This window comes from Leptodactylus fuscus, chromosome 10 (assembly GCF_031893055.1).
Source record: "Leptodactylus fuscus isolate aLepFus1 chromosome 10, aLepFus1.hap2, whole genome shotgun sequence".
NCBI classification, from domain to species: Eukaryota; Metazoa; Chordata; class Amphibia; order Anura; family Leptodactylidae; genus Leptodactylus; species Leptodactylus fuscus.
In genome coordinates, this window is record NC_134274.1 from 88,927,090 (window position 1) to 88,950,909 (window position 23,820).

At 41.7% G+C, this 23,820-nt stretch overlaps 1 protein-coding gene across 1 annotated transcript in view; it reads left to right on the plus strand.

Annotated features, from left to right (window-relative positions):
- ANTXRL (ANTXR like) overlaps window positions 1–23,820 on the plus strand; it is a 108,360-nt gene that overhangs the window by 36,381 nt on the left and 48,159 nt on the right. The window contains exons 7-9 of the mRNA XM_075288373.1: window positions 793–861; window positions 16,292–16,372; window positions 16,810–16,870. Of these exons, the coding sequence (XP_075144474.1) occupies window positions 793–861; window positions 16,292–16,372; window positions 16,810–16,870 (211 nt within the window). The remainder of the gene's footprint in view (window positions 1–792; window positions 862–16,291; window positions 16,373–16,809; window positions 16,871–23,820) is intronic.

Below are 23,820 nucleotides of genomic sequence, written 5' to 3' on the forward strand. Positions count from 1 at the left end.
TTACACTTCTCAACACTCCTGGACACTCCCCGACACCCCGCGACATTCCCCGACACTCCAGGACACCCCGCGACATTCCCCGACACTCCCCGACACCCCGCGACATTCCCCGACACTCCAGGACACCCCGCGACATTCCCCGACACTCCAGGACACCCCGCGACATTCCCCGACACTCCAGGACACCCCGCGACATTCCCCGACACACCCCAACACCCTGCGGCATTCCCTGACACAAATAACATCATTCTAGCCATCTTCTCACCTCCTGTTCTCTGTCCCACTCTCTCACACTTTCGCTCACTCTCAGGCGCTTTCTCATAATTCCTGACTGTCTCTTCTACTCTCTGGTATACTCTCAGTCTCTCATTCTCACTTCTCTTGCTCATTCTTTAACACTCTCAGTCTCTCCGTCTCTCACATATTCTCTCTCTTTCTCCGTCTCTCTCTCTGTCTGTCTCTCTTTGTCTCCCTCTCACTCTCTATATCTCTCTCTCTCTATGTCTGTCTCTCTCTTTCTCCGTCTCTCTCTCTCTGTCTGTCTCTCTGTCTGTCTCCCTCTCTCTCTCTTTCTCCGTCTCTCTCTCTGTCTGTCTCTCTGTCTGTCTCCCTCTCTCAATCAGTCTCTCAGACGTTCGGACTTACAGAACTTTCTGCTATTTCACAGTCCGCTTAGGGATTGGATTGTCAGGAGGTGACATATAGAATGAAAGGAGTATATAGCTGTATAGTGTGTATAGGTGTATACTGCTCTGTATACTCCCCGTTATATATGGTAATGTATATTTGTAGGCGGACAGAGCTCGCAGTTTGGGTGCCATTGTTTACTGCGTGGGAGTCAAAGACTTTAATGAAACACAGGTAAGAACAGCGACAACTTGTACTGCTACTAACAACCGTACTACCACTACTACTACCAACCGTACTATCACTACTACCAACCGTACTATCACTACTACCAACCGTACTATCACTACTACTACCAACCGTACTACCACTACTACTACCAACCGTACTATCACTACTACTACCAACCGTACTATCACTACTACTACCAACCGTACTATCACTACTACTACCAACCGTACTACCACTACTACTACCAACCGTACTATCACTACTACCAACCGTACTATCACTACTACCAACCGTACTATCACTACTACTACCAACCGTACTACCACTACTACTACCAACCGTACTATCACTACTACCAACCGTACTATCACTACTACCAACCGTACTATCACTACTACTACTAACCGTACTATCACTACTACTACTAACCGTACTATCACTACTACTAACCGTACTATCACTACTACTAGCCGTACTATCACTACTACTACCAACCGTACTATCACTACTACTACCAACCGTACTATCACTACTACTAACCGTACTATCACTACTACTACCAACCGTACTATCACTACTACTACTAACCGTACTATCACTACTACTACTAACCGTACTATCACTACTACTAACCGTACTATCACTACTACTAGCCGTACTATCACTACTACTAACAACCGTACTACCACTACTACTACCAACCGTACTATCACTACTACCAACCGTACTATCACTACTACCAACCGTACTATCACTACTACTACTAACCGTACTATCACTACTACTACTAACCGTACTATCACTACTACTAACCGTACTATCACTACTACTAGCCGTACTATCACTACTACTACCAACCGTACTATCACTACTACTACCAACCGTACTATCACTACTACTAACCGTACTATCACTACTACTACCAACCGTACTATCACTACTACTACCAACCGTACTATCACTACTACTAACCGTACTATCACTACTACTACCAACCGTACTATCACTACTACTACCAACCGTACTATCACTACTACTAACCGTACTATCACTACTACTAACCGTACTATCACTACTACTACCAACCGTACTATCACTACTACTACCAACCGTACTATCACTACTACTACCAACCGTACTATCACTACTACTACCAACCGTACTATCACTACTACTACCAACCGTACTATCACTACTACTACCAACCGTACTATCACTACTACTAACCATACTATCACTACTACTAACCGTACTATCACTACTACCAACCGTACTATCACTACTACTACCAACCGTACTATCACTACTACTACCAACTGTACTATTACTACTACTACCAACCGTACTATCACTACTACTACCAACCGTACTATCACTACTACTACCAACCGTACTATCACTACTACTAACCATACTATCACTACTACTAACCGTACTATCACTACTACTAACCGTACTATCACTACTACCAACCGTACTATCACTACTACTACCAACCGTACTATCACTACTACTACCAACCGTACTATCACTACTACTAACCATACTACCACTACTACTACCAACCGTACTATCACTACTACTACCAACCGTACTATCACTACTACTACCAACCGTACTATCACTACTACTAACCATACTACCACTACTACTACCAACCGTACTATCACTACTACTACCAACCGTACTATCACTACTACTAACCGTACTATCACTACTACTACTAACCGTACTACCACTACTACTACCAACCGTACTACCACTACTACTACCAACCGTACTATCACTACTACTACCAACCGTACTATCACTACTACCAACCATACTACCACTACTACTACCAACCGTACTATCACTACTACTACCAACCGTACTATCACTACTACTGCCAACCGTACTATCACTACTACTACTAACCGTACTATCACTACTACCAACCGTACTATCACTACTACTAGCCGTACTATCACTACTACCAACCGTACTACCACTACTACCAACCGTACTACCACTACTACTACCAACCATACTATCACTACTACTACCAACCGTACTATCACTACTACTAACCGTACTATCACTACTACTACTAACCGTACTATCACTACTACTACTAACCGTACTATCACTACTACTAACCGTACTATCACTACTACTACCAACCGTACTATCACTACTACTAACCGTACTATCACTACTACCAACCGTACTATCACTACTACTACCAACCGTACTATCACTACTACTAACCGTACTATCACTACTACTACCAACCGTACTATCACTACTACTACCAACCGTACTATCACTACTACTAACCGTACTATCACTACTACTACCAACCGTACTATCACTACTACTAACCGTACTATCACTACTACTACCAACCGTACTATCACTACTACTACCAACCGTACTATCACTACTACTAACCGTACTATCACTACTACTACCAACCGTACTATCACTACTACTAACCATACTATCACTACTACTAACCGTACTATCACTACTACTAACCGTACTATCACTACTACCAACCGTACTATCACTACTACTACCAACCGTACTATCACTACTACTACCAACCGTACTATCACTACTACCAACCGTACTACCACTACTACTACCAACCGTACTATCACTACTACTACCAACCGTACTATCACTACTACCAACCGTACTACCACTACTACTACCAACCGTACTATCACTACTACTAACCGTACTATCACTACTACTACTAACCGTACTACCACTACTACTACCAACCGTACTACCACTACTACTACCAACCGTACTATCACTACTACTACCAACCGTACTATCACTACTACCAACCATACTACCACTACTACTACCAACCGTACTATCACTACTACTACCAACCGTACTATCACTACTACTGCCAACCGTACTATCACTACTACTACTAACCGTACTATCACTACTACTACTAACCGTACTATCACTACTACTACTAACTATACTATCACTACTACTACTAACCGTACTATCACTACTACTACTAACTGTACTATCACTACTACTACTAACCGTACTATCACTACTACTACTAACCGTACTATCACTACTACTACTAACTATACTATCACTACTACTACTAACCGTACTATCACTACTACTACTAACTATACTACCACTACTACTACCAACCGTACTATCACTACTACTACCAACCGTACTATCACTACTACTACCAACCGTACTACCACTACTACTACCAACCGTACTATCACTACTACCAACCGTACTATCACTACTACCAACCGTACTATCACTACTACTACTAACCGTACTATCACTACTACTACTAACCGTACTATCACTACTACTAACCGTACTATCACTACTACTAGCCGTACTATCACTACTACTACCAACCGTACTATCACTACTACTACCAACCGTACTATCACTACTACTAACCGTACTATCACTACTACTACCAACCGTACTATCACTACTACTACTAACCGTACTATCACTACTACTACTAACCGTACTATCACTACTACTAACCGTACTATCACTACTACTAGCCGTACTATCACTACTACTAACAACCGTACTACCACTACTACTACCAACCGTACTATCACTACTACCAACCGTACTATCACTACTACCAACCGTACTATCACTACTACTACTAACCGTACTATCACTACTACTACTAACCGTACTATCACTACTACTAACCGTACTATCACTACTACTAGCCGTACTATCACTACTACTACCAACCGTACTATCACTACTACTACCAACCGTACTATCACTACTACTAACCGTACTATCACTACTACTAACAACCGTACTACCACTACTACTACCAACCGTACTATCACTACTACTAACCGTACTATCACTACTACCAACCGTACTATCACTACTACTACCAACCGTACTATCACTACTACTAACCGTACTATCACTACTACTACCAACCGTACTATCACTACTACTACCAACCGTACTATCACTACTACTAACCGTACTATCACTACTACTACCAACCGTACTATCACTACTACTACCAACCGTACTATCACTACTACTAACCGTACTATCACTACTACTAACCGTACTATCACTACTACTACCAACCGTACTATCACTACTACTACCAACCGTACTATCACTACTACTACCAACCGTACTATCACTACTACTACCAACCGTACTATCACTACTACTACCAACCGTACTATCACTACTACTACCAACCGTACTATCACTACTACTAACCATACTATCACTACTACTAACCGTACTATCACTACTACCAACCGTACTATCACTACTACTACCAACCGTACTATCACTACTACTACCAACTGTACTATCACTACTACTACCAACCGTACTATCACTACTACTAACCATACTATCACTACTACTAACCGTACTATCACTACTACTAACCGTACTATCACTACTACCAACCGTACTATCACTACTACTACCAACCGTACTATCACTACTACTACCAACCGTACTATCACTACTACTAACCATACTACCACTACTACTACCAACCGTACTATCACTACTACTACCAACCGTACTATCACTACTACTACCAACCGTACTATCACTACTACTAACCATACTACCACTACTACTACCAACCGTACTACCACTACTACTACCAACCGTACTATCACTACTACTACCAACCGTACTATCACTACTACCAACCGTACTATCACTACTACTAACCGTACTATCACTACTACTACCAACCGTACTACCACTACTACTACCAACCGTACTATCACTACTACTACCAACCGTACTATCACTACTACCAACCATACTACCACTACTACTACCAACCGTACTATCACTACTACTACCAACCGTACTATCACTACTACTGCCAACCGTACTATCACTACTACTACTAACCGTACTATCACTACTACCAACCGTACTATCACTACTACTAGCCGTACTATCACTACTACCAACCGTACTACCACTACTACCAACCGTACTACCACTACTACTACCAACCATACTATCACTACTACTACCAACCGTACTATCACTACTACTAACCGTACTATCACTACTACTACTAACCGTACTATCACTACTACTACTAACCGTACTATCACTACTACTAACCGTACTATCACTACTACTACCAACCGTACTATCACTACTACTAACCGTACTATCACTACTACCAACCGTACTATCACTACTACTACCAACCGTACTATCACTACTACTAACCGTACTATCACTACTACTACCAACCGTACTATCACTACTACTACCAACCGTACTATCACTACTACTAACCGTACTATCACTACTACTACCAACCGTACTATCACTACTACTAACCGTACTATCACTACTACTACCAACCGTACTATCACTACTACTACCAACCGTACTATCACTACTACTAACCGTACTATCACTACTACTACCAACCGTACTATCACTACTACTAACCATACTATCACTACTACTAACCGTACTATCACTACTACTAACCGTACTATCACTACTACCAACCGTACTATCACTACTACTACCAACCGTACTATCACTACTACTACCAACCGTACTATCACTACTACCAACCGTACTACCACTACTACTACCAACCGTACTATCACTACTACTACCAACCGTACTATCACTACTACTAACCGTACTACCACTACTACTACCAACCGTACTATCACTACTACTAACCGTACTATCACTACTACTACTAACCGTACTACCACTACTACTACCAACCGTACTACCACTACTACTACCAACCGTACTATCACTACTACTACTAACCGTACTATCACTACTACCAACCGTACTATCACTACTAACAGTACTATCACTACTACTACTAACCGTACTATCACTACTACTAACCGTACTATCACTACTACTACTAACCGTACTATCACTACTACCAACCGTACTATCACTACTAACCGTACTATCACTACTACTACTAACCGTACTATCACTACTACCAACCGTACTATCACTACTAACCGTACTATCACTACTACTACTAACCGTATTATCACTACTACTAACCGTACTATCACTACTACTAACCATACTATCACTACTACTAACCATACTATCACTATTGCTACTAACCGTACTATCACTACTACTACTAACCGTACTATCACTACTACTACTAACCGTACTATCACTACTACTACTAACTATACTATCACTACTACTACTAACTGTACTATCACTACTACTACTAACTGTACTATCACTACTACTACTAACCGTACTATCACTACTACTAACCGTACTATCACTACTACTACTAACTATACTATCACTACTACTACTAACCGTACTATCACTACTACTACTAACCGTACTATCACTACTACTACTAACTATACTATCACTACTACTACTAACCGTACTATCACTACTACTACTAACTGTACTATCACTACTACTACTAACCGTACTATCACTACTACTACTAACCGTACTATCACTACTACTACTAACTATACTATCACTACTACTACTAACCGTACTATCACTACTACTACTAACTATACTATCACTACTACTACTAACTATACTATCACTACTACTACTAACCGTACTATCACTACTACTACTAACTATACTATCACTACTACTACTAACCGTACTATCACTACTACTACTAACCGTACTATCACTACTACCAACCGTACTATCACTACTAACCGTACTATCACTACTACTACTAACCGTACTATCACTACTACCAACCGTACTATCACTACTAACCGTACTATCACTACTACTACTAACCGTATTATCACTACTACTAACCGTACTATCACTACTACTAACCATACTATCACTACTACTAACCATACTATCACTATTGCTACTAACCGTACTATCACTACTACTACTAACCGTACTATCACTACTACTACTAACCGTACTATCACTACTACTACTAACTATACTATCACTACTACTACTAACTGTACTATCACTACTACTACTAACTGTACTATCACTACTACTACTAACTGTACTATCACTACTACTACTAACCGTACTATCACTACTACTAACCGTACTATCACTACTACTACTAACTATACTATCACTACTACTACTAACCGTACTATCACTACTACTACTAACCGTACTATCACTACTACTAACCGTACTATCACTACTACTACTAACCGTACTATCACTACTACTACTAACCGTACTATCACTACTACCAACCATACTATCACTACTAACCGTACTATCACTACTACTACTAACCGTACTATCACTATTGCTACTAACCGTACTATCACTACTACTACTAACCGTACTATCACTATTGCTACTAACCGTACTATCACTACTACTACTAACCGTACTATCACTACTACCAACCGTACTATCACTACTAACCATACTATCACTATTGCTACTAACCGTACTATCACTACTACTACTAACCGTACTATCACTACTACTACTAACCGTACTATCACTACTACTACTACTAACCGTACTATCACTACTACCAACCATACTATCACTACTAACCGTACTATCACTACTACTACTAACCGTACTATCACTATTGCTACTAACCGTACTATCACTACTACTAACCGTACTATCACTACTATTACTAACCGTACTATCACTACTACTACTAACTGTACTATCACTACTACTACTAACCGTACTATCACTACTACTACTAACCGTACTATCACTACTACTACTAACCGTACTATCACTACTACTAACCGTACTATCACTACTACTACTAACCGTACTATCACTACTACCAACCGTACTATCACTACTACTAACCGTACTATCACTACTACTAACCGTACTATCACTACTACTACTAACCGTACTATCACTACTACTAACCGTACTATCACTACTACTAACCGTACTATCACTACTACTAACTGTACTATCACTACTACTAACCGTACTATCAATACTACCAACCGTACTATCACTACTACTAACCGTACTATTACTACTACTACTAACCGTACTATCACTACTACTAACCGTACTATCACTACTACTAACCGTACTATCACTACTACTACTAACCGTACTATCACTACTACTACTAACCGTACTATCACTACTACTAACCGTACTATCACTACTACTACTAACCGTACTATCACTACTACTACTAACCGTACTATCACTACTACTACTAACCGTACTATCACTACTACTACTAACCGTACTATCACTACTACTACTAACCGTACTATCACTACTACTACTAACCGTACTATCACTACTACTACTAACCGTACTATCACTACTACTACTAACCGTACTATCACTACTACCAACCATACTATCACTACTAACCGTACTATCACTACTACTACTAACCGTACTATCACTATTGCTACTAACCGTACTATCACTACTACTACTAACCGTACTATCACTATTGCTACTAACCGTACTATCACTACTACTACTAACCGTACTATCACTACTACCAACCGTACTATCACCACTAACCATACTATCACTATTGCTACTAACCGTACTATCACTACTACTACTAACCGTACTATCACTACTACTAACCGTACTATCACTACTACTACTAACCGTACTATCACTACTACCAACCATACTATCACTACTAACCATACTATCACTACTACTAACCGTACTATCACTACTACTACTAACCGTACTATCACTACTAACCGTACTATTACTACTACTAACCGTACTATCACTACTACTACTAACCGTACTATCACTACTACTACTAACCGTACTATCACTACTAACCGTACTATTACTACTACTACCCGTACTATCACTACTACTACTAACCGTACTATCACTACTACCAACCGTACTATCACTACTAACAGTACTATCACTACTACTACTAACCGTACTATCACTACTACTAACCGTACTATCACTACTACTACTAACCGTACTATCACTACTACCAACCGTACTATCACTACTAACCGTACTATCACTACTACTACTAACCGTACTATCACTACTACCAACCGTACTATCACTACTAACCGTACTATCACTACTACTACTAACCGTATTATCACTACTACTAACCGTACTATCACTACTACTAACCATACTATCACTACTACTAACCATACTATCACTATTGCTACTAACCGTACTATCACTACTACTACTAACCGTACTATCACTACTACTACTAACCGTACTATCACTACTACTACTAACTATACTATCACTACTACTACTAACTGTACTATCACTACTACTACTAACTGTACTATCACTACTACTACTAACTGTACTATCACTACTACTACTAACCGTACTATCACTACTACTAACCGTACTATCACTACTACTACTAACTATACTATCACTACTACTACTAACCGTACTATCACTACTACTACTAACCGTACTATCACTACTACTACTAACTATACTATCACTACTACTACTAACCGTACTATCACTACTACTACTAACCGTACTATCACTACTACTACTAACCGTACTATCACTACTACTACTAACCGTACTATCACTACTACTACTAACTATACTATCACTACTACTACTAACCGTACTATCACTACTACTACTAACTATACTATCACTACTACTACTAACTATACTATCACTACTACTACTAACCGTACTATCACTACTACTACTAACTATACTATCACTACTACTACTAACCGTACTATCACTACTACTACTAACCGTACTATCACTACTACCAACCGTACTATCACTACTAACCGTACTATCACTACTACTACTAACCGTACTATCACTACTACCAACCGTACTATCACTACTAACCGTACTATCACTACTACTACTAACCGTATTATCACTACTACTAACCGTACTATCACTACTACTAACCATACTATCACTACTACTAACCATACTATCACTATTGCTACTAACCGTACTATCACTACTACTACTAACCGTACTATCACTACTACTACTAACCGTACTATCACTACTACTACTAACTATACTATCACTACTACTACTAACTGTACTATCACTACTACTAACTGTACTATCACTACTACTACTAACTGTACTATCACTACTACTACTAACCGTACTATCACTACTACTAACCGTACTATCACTACTACTACTAACTATACTATCACTACTACTACTAACCGTACTATCACTACTACTACTAACCGTACTATCACTACTACTACTAACTATACTATCACTACTACTACTAACCGTACTATCACTACTACTACTAACTGTACTATCACTACTACTACTAACCGTACTATCACTACTACTACTAACTATACTATCACTACTACTACTAACCGTACTATCACTACTACTACTAACTATACTATCACTACTACTACTAACTATACTATCACTACTACTACTAACTATACTATCACTACTACTACTAACTGTACTATCACTACTACTACTAACCGTACTATCACTACTACTACTAACTATACTATCACTACTACTACTAACTATACTATCACTACTACTACTAACTGTACTATCACTACTACTACTAACTATACTATCACTACTACTACTAACCGTACTATCACTACTACTACTAACTATACTATCACTACTACTACTAACTATACTATCACTACTACTACTAACTATACTATCACTACTACTACTAACTGTACTATCACTACTACTACTAACCGTACTATCACTACTACTACTAACTATACTATCACTACTACTACTAACTATACTATCACTACTACTACTAACTGTACTATCACTACTACTACTAACTATACTATCACTACTACTACTAACCGTACTATCACTACTACTACTAACTATACTATCACTACTACTACTAACTATACTATCACTACTACTACTAACCGTACTATCACTACTACTACTAACTATACTATCACTACTACTACTAACCGTACTATCACTACTAACCGTACTATGTATTGTGGTGTATTGTAGTGTATTGTAGTGTATTGTAGTGTATTGTGGTGTATTGTGGTGTATTGTGGTGTATTGTAGTGTATTGTGGTGTATTGTGGTGTATTGTGGTGTATTGTAGTGTATTGTAGTGTTCACCATAGTAAAGTGTTATTTATGATTTGTGAAATGTCCGTATTTTGTGGACAATATATGGCAGTATTGAGCACTGTATTGCAGTAGTATTTAGCTATGAATGCAGGTATTACTCACATTATATTGCGGTATAATTTATTTGCACAGCCTTTGTTGTATACAGTATGGCGTCACTCTAGGCATGGTAACCCTTCACTGGCCTCGTGCCTTTATGTAAATCAGCTGTCACCCTCATAGCGCTGACTTGGAGGGTGCGAGCTTCTCTGCGCCGCCATACCTCTGCCACTATCCTTCCACGTACAGTTTGTTGCACATTTCTACGCCCTTTGGTTTGCGCTGCAGGAGTCCCCGCTGCTGCTCATTTGTCCCCATCTTGTAGGATTCGCCTTCATTCCACGTTCCGTTCAATAGATCCTGAAGTCTGAATGGCTGATATGAAGCAGAGGGACAGCGGCAGCCGAGGGCAGTGAGGCAGATCTACATGGACACCGACAGGATGGAAACAGCCAGACTGTCATCATCAGATGGGGGCGGGGGCACCCGGGGCAGGATATTATTATACAGAAATAACATCCACCGCTACCACTGCCCCGCTATACATTGTCTGTATGTCCAGGGGGGGGGGGGCACTTACTAAAAACAGAAATATGGCAGTAAGCAGGACGGTATTGGGGTTTAGTGTCTTATATGGAGGATGTTAGATAAATCTGCTCACGTAAAAATAATACTGCCATACATCTACATTATACCTCCATACAGTACCCAAATAATACTACTATATGGTGTTACACAACTAATCTTATACAGACCACATAATACTGCCATACATCTACATTATACCTCCATACAGTACCCAAATAATACTACTATATGCTGTTACACATCTATCTTATACAGACCACATAATACTGCCATACATCTACATTATACCTCCATACAGTACCCAAATAATACTACTATATGGTGTTACACATCTGTCTTATACAGACCACATAATACTGCCATATAACACCTATATTATACCTCCATACAGTACCCAAATAATACTACTATATGGTGGTACACAACTATCTTATACAGACCACATAATACTGCCATACATCTACATTATACCTCCATACAGTACCCAAATAATACTACTATATGGTGTTACACATCTGTCTTATACAGACCACATAATACTGCCATATAACACCTATATTATACCTCCATACAGTACCCAAATAATACTACTATATGGTGGTACACAACTATCTTATACAGACCACATAATACTGCCATACATCTACATTATACCTCCATACAGTACCCAAATAATACTACTATATGGTGTTACACATCTATCTTATACAGACCACATAATACTGCCATATAACACCTACATTATATCTCCATACAGTACGCAAATAATACTACTATATGGTTTTACACATCTATCTTATACAGACCACATAATACTGCCATACATCTACATTATACCTCCATACAGTACCCAAATAATACTACTATATGGTGTTACACATCTATCTTATACAGACCACATAATACTGCCATATAACACCTACATTATATCTCCATACAGTACGCAAATAATACTACTATATGGTTTTACACATCTATCTTATACAGACCACATAATACTGCCATACATCTACATTATACCTCCATACAGTACCCAAATAATACTACTATATGGTGTTACACAACTAATCTTATACAGACCACTTAATACTGCCATATAACACCCATATTATACCTCTATACAGTACCCAAATAATACTACTATATAGTTTTACACATCTATCTTATACAGACCACATAATACTGCCATACATCTACATTATACCTCCATACAGTACCCAAATAATACTACTATATGGTGTTACACAACTAATCTTATACAGACCACTTAATACTGCCATATAACACCCATATTATACCTCTATACAGTACCCAAATAATACTACTATATGGTGTTACACATCTATTACAGACCACATAATACTGCCGTACATCTACATTATACCTCCATACAGTACCCAAATAATACTACTATATGGTGGTACACATCTATCTTATACAGACCACATAATACTGCCGTACATCTACATTATACCTCCATACAGTACCCAAATAATACTACTATATGGTGTTACACATCTGTCTTATACATACCACATAATACTGCCATATAACACCTATATTATACCTCCATACAGTACCCAAATAATACTTCTATATGATGTTACACATCTATCTTATACAGACCACATAATACTGCCGTACATCTACATTATACCTCCATACAGTACCCAAATAATACTACTATATGGTGTTACACATCTGTCTTATACAGACCATATAATACTGCCATATAACACCTATATTATACCTCCATACAGTACCCAAATAATACTACTATATGGTGTTACACATCTGTCTTATACATACCACATAATACTGCCATATAACACCTACATTATACCTCCATACAGTACCCAAATAATACTACTATATGATGTTACACATCTATCTTATACAGACCACATAATACTGCCATATAACACCTATATTATACCTCCATACAGTACCCAAATAATACTACTATATGGTGTTACACATCTGTCTTATACAGACCACATAATACTGCCATATAACACCTATATTATACCTCCATACAGTACCCAAATAATACTACTATATGGTGGTACACAACTATCTTATACAGACCACATAATACTGCCATACATCTACATTATACCTCCATACAGTACCCAAATAATACTTCTATATGGTGTTACACATCTATCTTATACAGACCACATAATACTGCCATATAACACCTACATTATATCTCCATACAGTACGCAAATAATACTACTATATGGTGTTACACAACTAATCTTATACAGACCACTTAATACTGCCATATAACACCCATATTATACCTCTATACAGTACCCAAATAATACTACTATATGGTGTTACACATCTATTACAGACCACATAATACTGCCATATAACACCTATATTATACCTCCATACAGTACCCAAATAATACTACTATATGGTGTTACACATCTGTCTTATACAGACCACATAATACTGCCATATAACACCTACATTATATCTCCATACAGTACGCAAATAATACTACTATATGGTGTTACACATCTATTACAGACCACATAATACTGCCATATAACACCCATATTATACCTCTATACAGTACCCAAATAATACTACTATATGGTGTTACACATCTATTACAGACCACATAATACTGCCATATAACACCTATATTATACCTCCATACAGTACCCAAATAATACTTCTATATGATGTTACACATCTATCTTATACAGACCACATAATACTGCCGTACATCTACATTATACCTCCATACAGTACCCAAATAATACTACTATATGGTGTTACACATCTATCTTATACAGACCACATAATACTGCCATACATCTACATTATACCTCCATACAGTACCCAAATAATACTACTATATGGTGTTACACATCTGTCTTATACAGACCACATAATACTGCCATATAACACCTATATTATACCTCCATACAGTACTCAAATAATACTACTATATGGTTTTACACATCTATCTTATACAGACCACATAATACTGCCATATAACACCTATATTATACCTCCATACAGTACCCAAATAATACTACTATATGGTGGTACACATCTATCTTATACAGACCACATAATACTGCCATTCCCTGGCCAAAGAAAATTGTCTAAAACTGCTATACCTTATGTAAATAATACTGTCCTATAGTAACTGAATAATATCTCTACCCAGTATCCAAATAATACTACCATATAGTGCTATACAGCTGTCTTATAATACCGTATAATGCTTATATAAAGCTTCCACAATCTGCGCTCACAATACTGTCTTTCAATGTGCAACAGTCAGAAACCTGTCATGCTGGCTCTAAATAATACCGCTATACAGTGTCTTAGTAATATTTCCCTGCAGTATATGAATAATACTGCCATATATAACTGCAATTCAGTTCCCAGATATTACCACCAGACACCGTTACTAAATATTGGGTGGTTTGGGGTTCATGTTACTCCAGAGGTCCTAGGTGTTTGGTCCCTTAGATGTTTCCCAGCCCCAGCTCTATTGTACGCAGTGATCCCTCCGCGGATAGTTTGGGGTGCCGCCTCGTGTCATGTTGTGATGTATAGATGTAATACCGCATAGTAAGTCCTGGATGACGTCTCTGTCCCTCCTCAGCTCTCCACCATCGCCGACAGCCTCGACCACGTGTTCCCGGTGACTGGCGGATTCCAGGCCCTACATGGCGTCATCAACTCAGTGAGTATAAACCTGTAATACCGCCACTCGGGTGTATCTCTCTGGACCAGACATGACTGCTCCCCCACCACCATGGCGGCCATATATTCTAATACAACTGGACCGAAATGTGGTCACTTTAAAGGTGCCTCAGAGACTGGTTCTATTAAAGGGGTTCTCCGCGGAGTCTTTAATATAGTGGCGGTAACGACCTGTGAATACGGGAGAGGGGTCGGAGCGCCCGGGGGCTGGTCACATGACCTGGTCTATAAGGTCTCCCCGGAGAACCCCTTTAAGGTCTCTATATATGTGAGCATGTCCCCGGGTCTTGAGCCCGGGCGAGGGGGAGAAGACCGTCTTGTTGGCCCGGAGCGGCGGTCATGGAGATCTTTTTCTATGACGTCACCTCGGCTGCCAGGACATGTCAGACAGAGAGCTGCTTCTTCTTCTTCTTTCAGATCCTGAAGAAGTTCTGCATTGAGATTCTGGCTGCGGAGCCGTCCAGTGTCTGCGCGGGGGGTGAGTAGTCACCACAGGAATGAAAAGCCTGGAAGGTCTGTATGTTTACCCGCCGCCGCCGCGTGCCGGCTGCTAGTCAGGAGGCTTCAGAGAGCCATGTGAGGCCAAAAAGATCCAGCCCCTTCCCCCCAGCCCCTCATAGCTGATCGATCAGGTCAGGTGACCCCAATGGAGAGAGTTACCTGATTGGTTAGCTGCTCCAGGCTGGTGCTGGTTATGGCGTATGCCTTGTGGGTTCCTCCGTATACTTCAGTGTGCTCCGCTATATACTTGTGGGTTCCTCCATATACTTCAGTGGGTTCCTCTGTATACTTCAGTGCATTTCTCCATATACTTCAATGTGTTCCTTCATATACTTCAGTGCGTTCCTCTGTATACTTTAGTGTGTTCCTCCGTATACTGCATTGTTTTCCTCCGTATACTTCATTTTGTTCCTCCATATACTTGTGGGTTCCTCTGTATACTTCATTGTGTTCCTCCATATACTTGTGGGTTCCTCTGTATACTTCAGTGTGTTCCTCCGTATACCTCAATGGGTTGTTCCTCTGTATACTTCAGTGTGTTCCTCTGTATACTTCTTTGTTTTCCCTCTGTATACTTCAGTGGGTCCCTCCATATATTTCAGTGTGTTTCTCCGTATACTTCAGTGGGTTCCTCCATATACTTCAGTGCGTTTCTCCGTATACTTCAATGTGTTCCTTCATATACTTCATTGTGTTCCTCTGTATACCTCAATGGGTTGTTCCTCTGTATACTTCATTGTTTTCCTCTGTATACTTCAGTGGGTCCCTCCATATATTTCAGTGTGTTCCTCCGTATACTTCAGTGGGTCTCTCCGTGTACTTCAGTGTGTTCCTCTGTATACTTCATTGTGTTCCTCTGTATACTTCAGTGGGTTCCTCCATATACTTCATTGTTTTCCTCTGTATACTTCAGTGGGTCCCTCCATATATTTCAGTGGGTTCCTCGGTATACTTCAGTGGGTCCCTCCGTGTACTTCAGCGTGTTCCTCTGTATACTTCAGTGTGTTCCTCTGTATACTTCATTGTGTTCCTCTGTATACTTCAGTGGGTCCTTCCATATATTTCAGTATGTTCTTCCGTATACTTCATTGTGTTCCTCTGTATACTTCAGTGTGTTCCTCTGTATACTTCAGTGTGTTCCTCTGTATACTTCATTGTGTTCCTCCGTATACTTCAGTGGGTCCCTCCATATACTTTATTGTGTTCCTCCGTATACTTCAGTGGGTCCCTCCATATACTTCAATGTGTTCCTCTGTATACTTCAGTGCATTCTTTCATATACTTCAGTGTGTTCTTCTGTATACTTCAGTGTGTTCTTCCATATACTTCAGTGTGTTCCTCTACAAGCACATGTCTGCCAGTTCTGTATAGTCACCTTAGCTGGACACCTATAGAGATGTTGATTGCAATGGTTGAGGCCATATATTCGCTTTGGATGCTATTGTATACTGGTGGAGCAGTCTCCGGCTCAGTGAGGCCTATACGGGACTATACGGGTCTATACGGGACTATACGGGCCTATACGGGACTATACGGGACTATACTGGTCTATACGGGACTATACGGGTCTATACCGGCCTATACGGGTCTATACGGGCCTATACGGGTCTATACGGGTCTATACGGGACTATACGGGTCTATACGGGCCTATACAGGCCTATACGGGTCTATACGGGCCTATACGGGTCTATATGGGCCTATACGGGTCTATACGGGTCTATTCCTGGACATCTCCGGCCGTTCTCTGTTCTTAGACTCTGATTTCTGGACATTTGGGACAGGAGGGGGAACAAGCAGATGTACATTTGGCAGAGAAGCTATGGGGAGGGAGTATACAGGGAATATAACGCATCGTATGGATGACAAGGCTTATTATATACTACATATAGGCTACATTCTGCAGTAATGATGTCATCGCAATGACCTCACTACAATAGACTTCTACTGTCCCAGTGCCAGAGGACAGGAGGGCCATGAGTGGGGCCATACAGAGGACTTTATCTTCAATCTCACCAGACCTCATCTATCTAGTGTACATGGCGCCCCCTATGTGACACGCAGTGGGTGTTGTGGACCAATGCTGGGGTACTCTGGGGTGGTGTTATCTAAGGTTTCACACCCAGGGGATCAGTCAGGAGAGGAGTCGGGTTGGGCAGAGGTCAGGGCTGGAGGAATACAGTCAGAGTCGGAGAGCCAAGCGACTGGTCAGGACAAGCAGCGCCGCCTCGGAGGTCAGAAGGGGTCAGCCGAGCAAGGAACAGGGGGCAGCAATGGAGTCAGGGTCAGTCCTACTGGTCGTGGCCAGCAGTAAGATATAACTTCTGGCAGGTGATAATGGACTGGGAAATAGACTTTGGTCATCTTGGCGCACAAGTCTGGACCTCTGAAGGTGAAAGGTCCCCTGACCTTGTGACCCCTCCAGGTATCCTTGGGCCAGGTCTATGTCCTCTGGATTGTGGAGTCCTCTGTAGGTTCTTGGCGCGCTAAGGCTGGGCCTCGCCTCTCCCCTTGTCTGGGCACCCACTATGGTCCATGTCTGCTGGTTGGATGGAGGCCGGGTCTTATGGTCGGAGCGGAGGGCACATGAGTGGAGCGCGGCTCCAATACAAGAATACTCTAAGACATTCTCCAGATGCCGACCATGTGATGAGCCTTGTCGGGGCGGCCGCCAAGATGTGTCCGGAGAGCGCAGACAATGAGCGTCCTGTTGCTGGGAACAATGCTCAGATTGAGGCATCCGCAATGTCTTTCCGCTCCAGTGGGGTGGCAGCTTGTTCCTGGCCTGTGTGACAACCCGATGTCTCCATCACTCGTCTTCTTCTACAATGTGAATGAGCACGCGGGCGGCCCGCCCGGACGTGGAGTGGCGGGGGACTCATTATGTTATGGGGGAGGAGGGCCTGAAGCGTTGCCATCGCCCGCACCACCCAGCCCGGCCTCCCACTAGCCGCATTGACTCCACACAGTGACCTTTTCCAGTCCTCCATGCTGGCCTGTCACAATCTGCCATGGTCAGAGTGACAATAAGTGGGGAAGAAAAGGGCGCGGCCACTGAGAGGAATCAGATGAACTGCTTGGCAGAGAGTGAGATGAGCGCTGCTCCGCAACTGGAACGTCGGGGGATGATCAGAGACATTGGCAGATACAAGGACCATGGGCGCCCTGCAATGACATGTCTCAGACTGAAGCCAAATCTATAACCGGCCCTCATATGGGGCGGAGGAGCCGGAACTGCTGGAATAAAACCCCATAAAATAAGAGACGCGGACATGTGATGTACAAGCTGCAGTGTATTGTCCCTCTGTTATCCCTCCTGGAAATGTATCTATTAGGGCCGTACAGGTGCCCGGGTCCGTAGGTTAATAGGGAGGGTACGCTAACAAATATGGGGCCTGGTAGTGTCACAGCCCTCATATGGCCTGTTTGTCCCTCTCACCGTTGCCCACAAAAGTCCAAGCTAGGGTTACGCTCTGGAGGATGGGCGGTATACCGGGCGGGGGGACTATTTGACTGTGTGGGCCCCAGATATTTGACGTGGCGACCCTGCCCCAATCCTCGCCCCGGACCATATGTACTACTCCAGTGCTATGTATACAGGATGTTTCGGCCTAGGCGCTCCCCTGTGGGCTGGGTGTGCCGGTGAACGTGCGGAGTGTGAGACGGGTCTGTAGGCCGAAGTCCATCCTTCTGTAGGTCTCCCGGGGTTACTGGGATCCGCGAGGTGGGTCTGACTACAGAAGGATTACGCGGTCACGGCCAGGTCGTGGTGTCAGGCCTCACTTCTCGCCTACATTTAGGAGTGTTCCTTCTTACAGCCTGGGCCGCATCTCAAGACACAGCCATGTCCTCACGTCGGCCCCGCAGTTTGGGCTTTTGTACTTTATAAAATAAGATGTTTCTATGTCTGTCATCCTGAGCCTCGGTCACATTGGGGCCCTGGAGCATGAGGGGGCCCGAGGTCCGGCTGCCATATGAGAAGAGGGCAGTAATATGGGGCATGGTGGGCAGTAACATGCAGGGAGTTCACATAACACCGCCATATACAAGCCACATAACACCGCCATATACAAGCCACATAACACCGCCATATACAAGGCACATAACACCGCCATATACAAGGCACATAATACCGCCATATACAAGGCACATAACACCGCCATATACAAGCCACATAACACTGCCATATACAAGGCACATAACACCGCCATATACAAGGCACATAACACCGCCATATACAAGCCACATAACACTGCCATATACAAGGCACATAACACCGCCATATACAAGGCACATAACACCGCCATATACAAGCCACATAACACCGCCATATACAAGCCACATAACACCGCCATATACAAGGCACATAATACCGCCATATACAAGGCACATAACACCGCCATATACAAGGTACATAACACCGCCATATACAAGGCACATAACACCGCCATATACAAGGCACATAACACCGCCATATACAAGCCACATAACACCGCCATATAGAAGCCACATAACACCGCCATATACAAGCCACATAACACCGCCATATACAAGCCACATAACACCGCCATATACAAGGTACATAACACCGCCATATACAAGGCACATAACACCGCCATATACAAGGCACATAACACTGCCATATACAAGGCACATAACACCGCCATATACAAGGTACATAACACCGCCATATACAAGGTACATAACACCGCCATATACAAGGCACATAACACCGCCATATACAAGGTACATAACACCGCCATATACAAGCCACATAACACCGCCATATACAAGCCACATAACACCGCCATATACAAGGTACATAACACCGCCATATACAAGGCACATAACACCGCCATATACAAGGCACATAACACCGCCATATACAAGGTACATAACACCGCCATATACAAGGCACATAACACCGCCATATACAAGCCACATAACACCGCCATATACAAGGTACATAACACCGCCATATACAAGGCACATAACACCGCCATATACAAGGCACATAACACCGCCATATACAAGGTACATAACACCGCCATATACAAGCCACATAACACCGCCATATACAAGGCACATAATACCGCCATATACAAGGCACATGATACCGCCATATACAAGCCACATAAAACCGCCATATACAAGGCACATAATACCGCCATATACAAGGCACATAACACCGCCATATACAAGGTACATAACACCGCCATATACAAGGTACATAACACCACCATATACAAGCCACATAACACCGCCATATACAAGGCACATAAAACCGCCATATACAAGGCACATAACACCGCCATATACAAGGTACATAACACCGCCATATACAAGCCACATAACACCGCCATATATAAGCCACATAACACCGCCGTATACAAGCCACATAACACCGCCATATACAAGCCACATAACACCGCCATATACAAGACACATAATACCGCCATATACAAGGCACATAACACCGCCATATACAAGCCACATAACACCGCCATATACAAGGTACATAACACCGCCATATACAAGCCACATAACACCGCCATATACAAGGCACATAACACCGCCATATACAAGGCACATAACACCGCCATATACAAGCCACATAACACCGCCATATACAAGGCACATAATACCGCCATATACAAGGCACATAACACCGCCATATACAAGGCACATAACACCGCCGTATACAAGGCACATAACACCGCCATATACAAGCCACATAACACCGCCATATACAAGCCACATAACACCGCCATATACAAGGCACATAATACCGCCATATACAAGGCACATAACACCGCCATATACAAGGTACATAACACCGCCATATACAAGCCACATAACACCGCCATATACAAGGCACATAATACCGCCATATACAAGGCACATAACACCGCCATATACAAGGCACATAACACTGCCATATACAAGGTACATAACACCGCCATATACAAGCCACATAACACCACCATATACAAGCCACATAACACCGCCATATACAAGGCACATAATACCGCCATATACAAGGCACATAACACCACCATATACAAGGCACATAACACCGCCATATACAAGCCACATAACACCGCCATATACAAGCCACATAACACCGCCATATACAAGGCACATAACACCGCCATATACAAGGCACATAACACCGCCATATACAAGCCACATAACACCGCCATATACAAGGCACATAACACTGCCATATACAAGGCACATAACACCGCCATATACAAGCCACATAACACCACCATATACAAGGCACATAACACCGCCATATACAAGCCACATAACACCGCCATATACAAGGCACATAACACCGCCATATACAAGCCACATAACACCGCCATATACAAGGTACATAACACCGCCATATACAAGGTACATAACACCGCCATATACAAGGCACATAACACCGCCATATACAAGGCACATAACACCGCCATATACAAGGCACATAACACCGCCATATACAAGCCACATAACACCGCCATATACAAGGCACATAATACCGCCATATACAAGGCACATAACACCGCCATATACAAGGTACATAACACCGCCATATACAAGCCACATAACACCGCCATATACAAGGCACATAATACCGCCATATACAAGGCACATAACACCGCCATATACAAGGCACATAACACTGCCATATACAAGGTACATAACACCGCCATATACAAGCCACATAACACCACCATATACAAGCCACATAACACCGCCATATACAAGGCACATAATACCGCCATATACAAGGCACATAACACCACCATATACAAGGCACATAACACCGCCATATACAAGCCACATAACACCGCCATATACAAGGCACATAACACCGCCATATACAAGGTACATAACACCGCCATATACAAGCCACATAACACCGCCATATACAA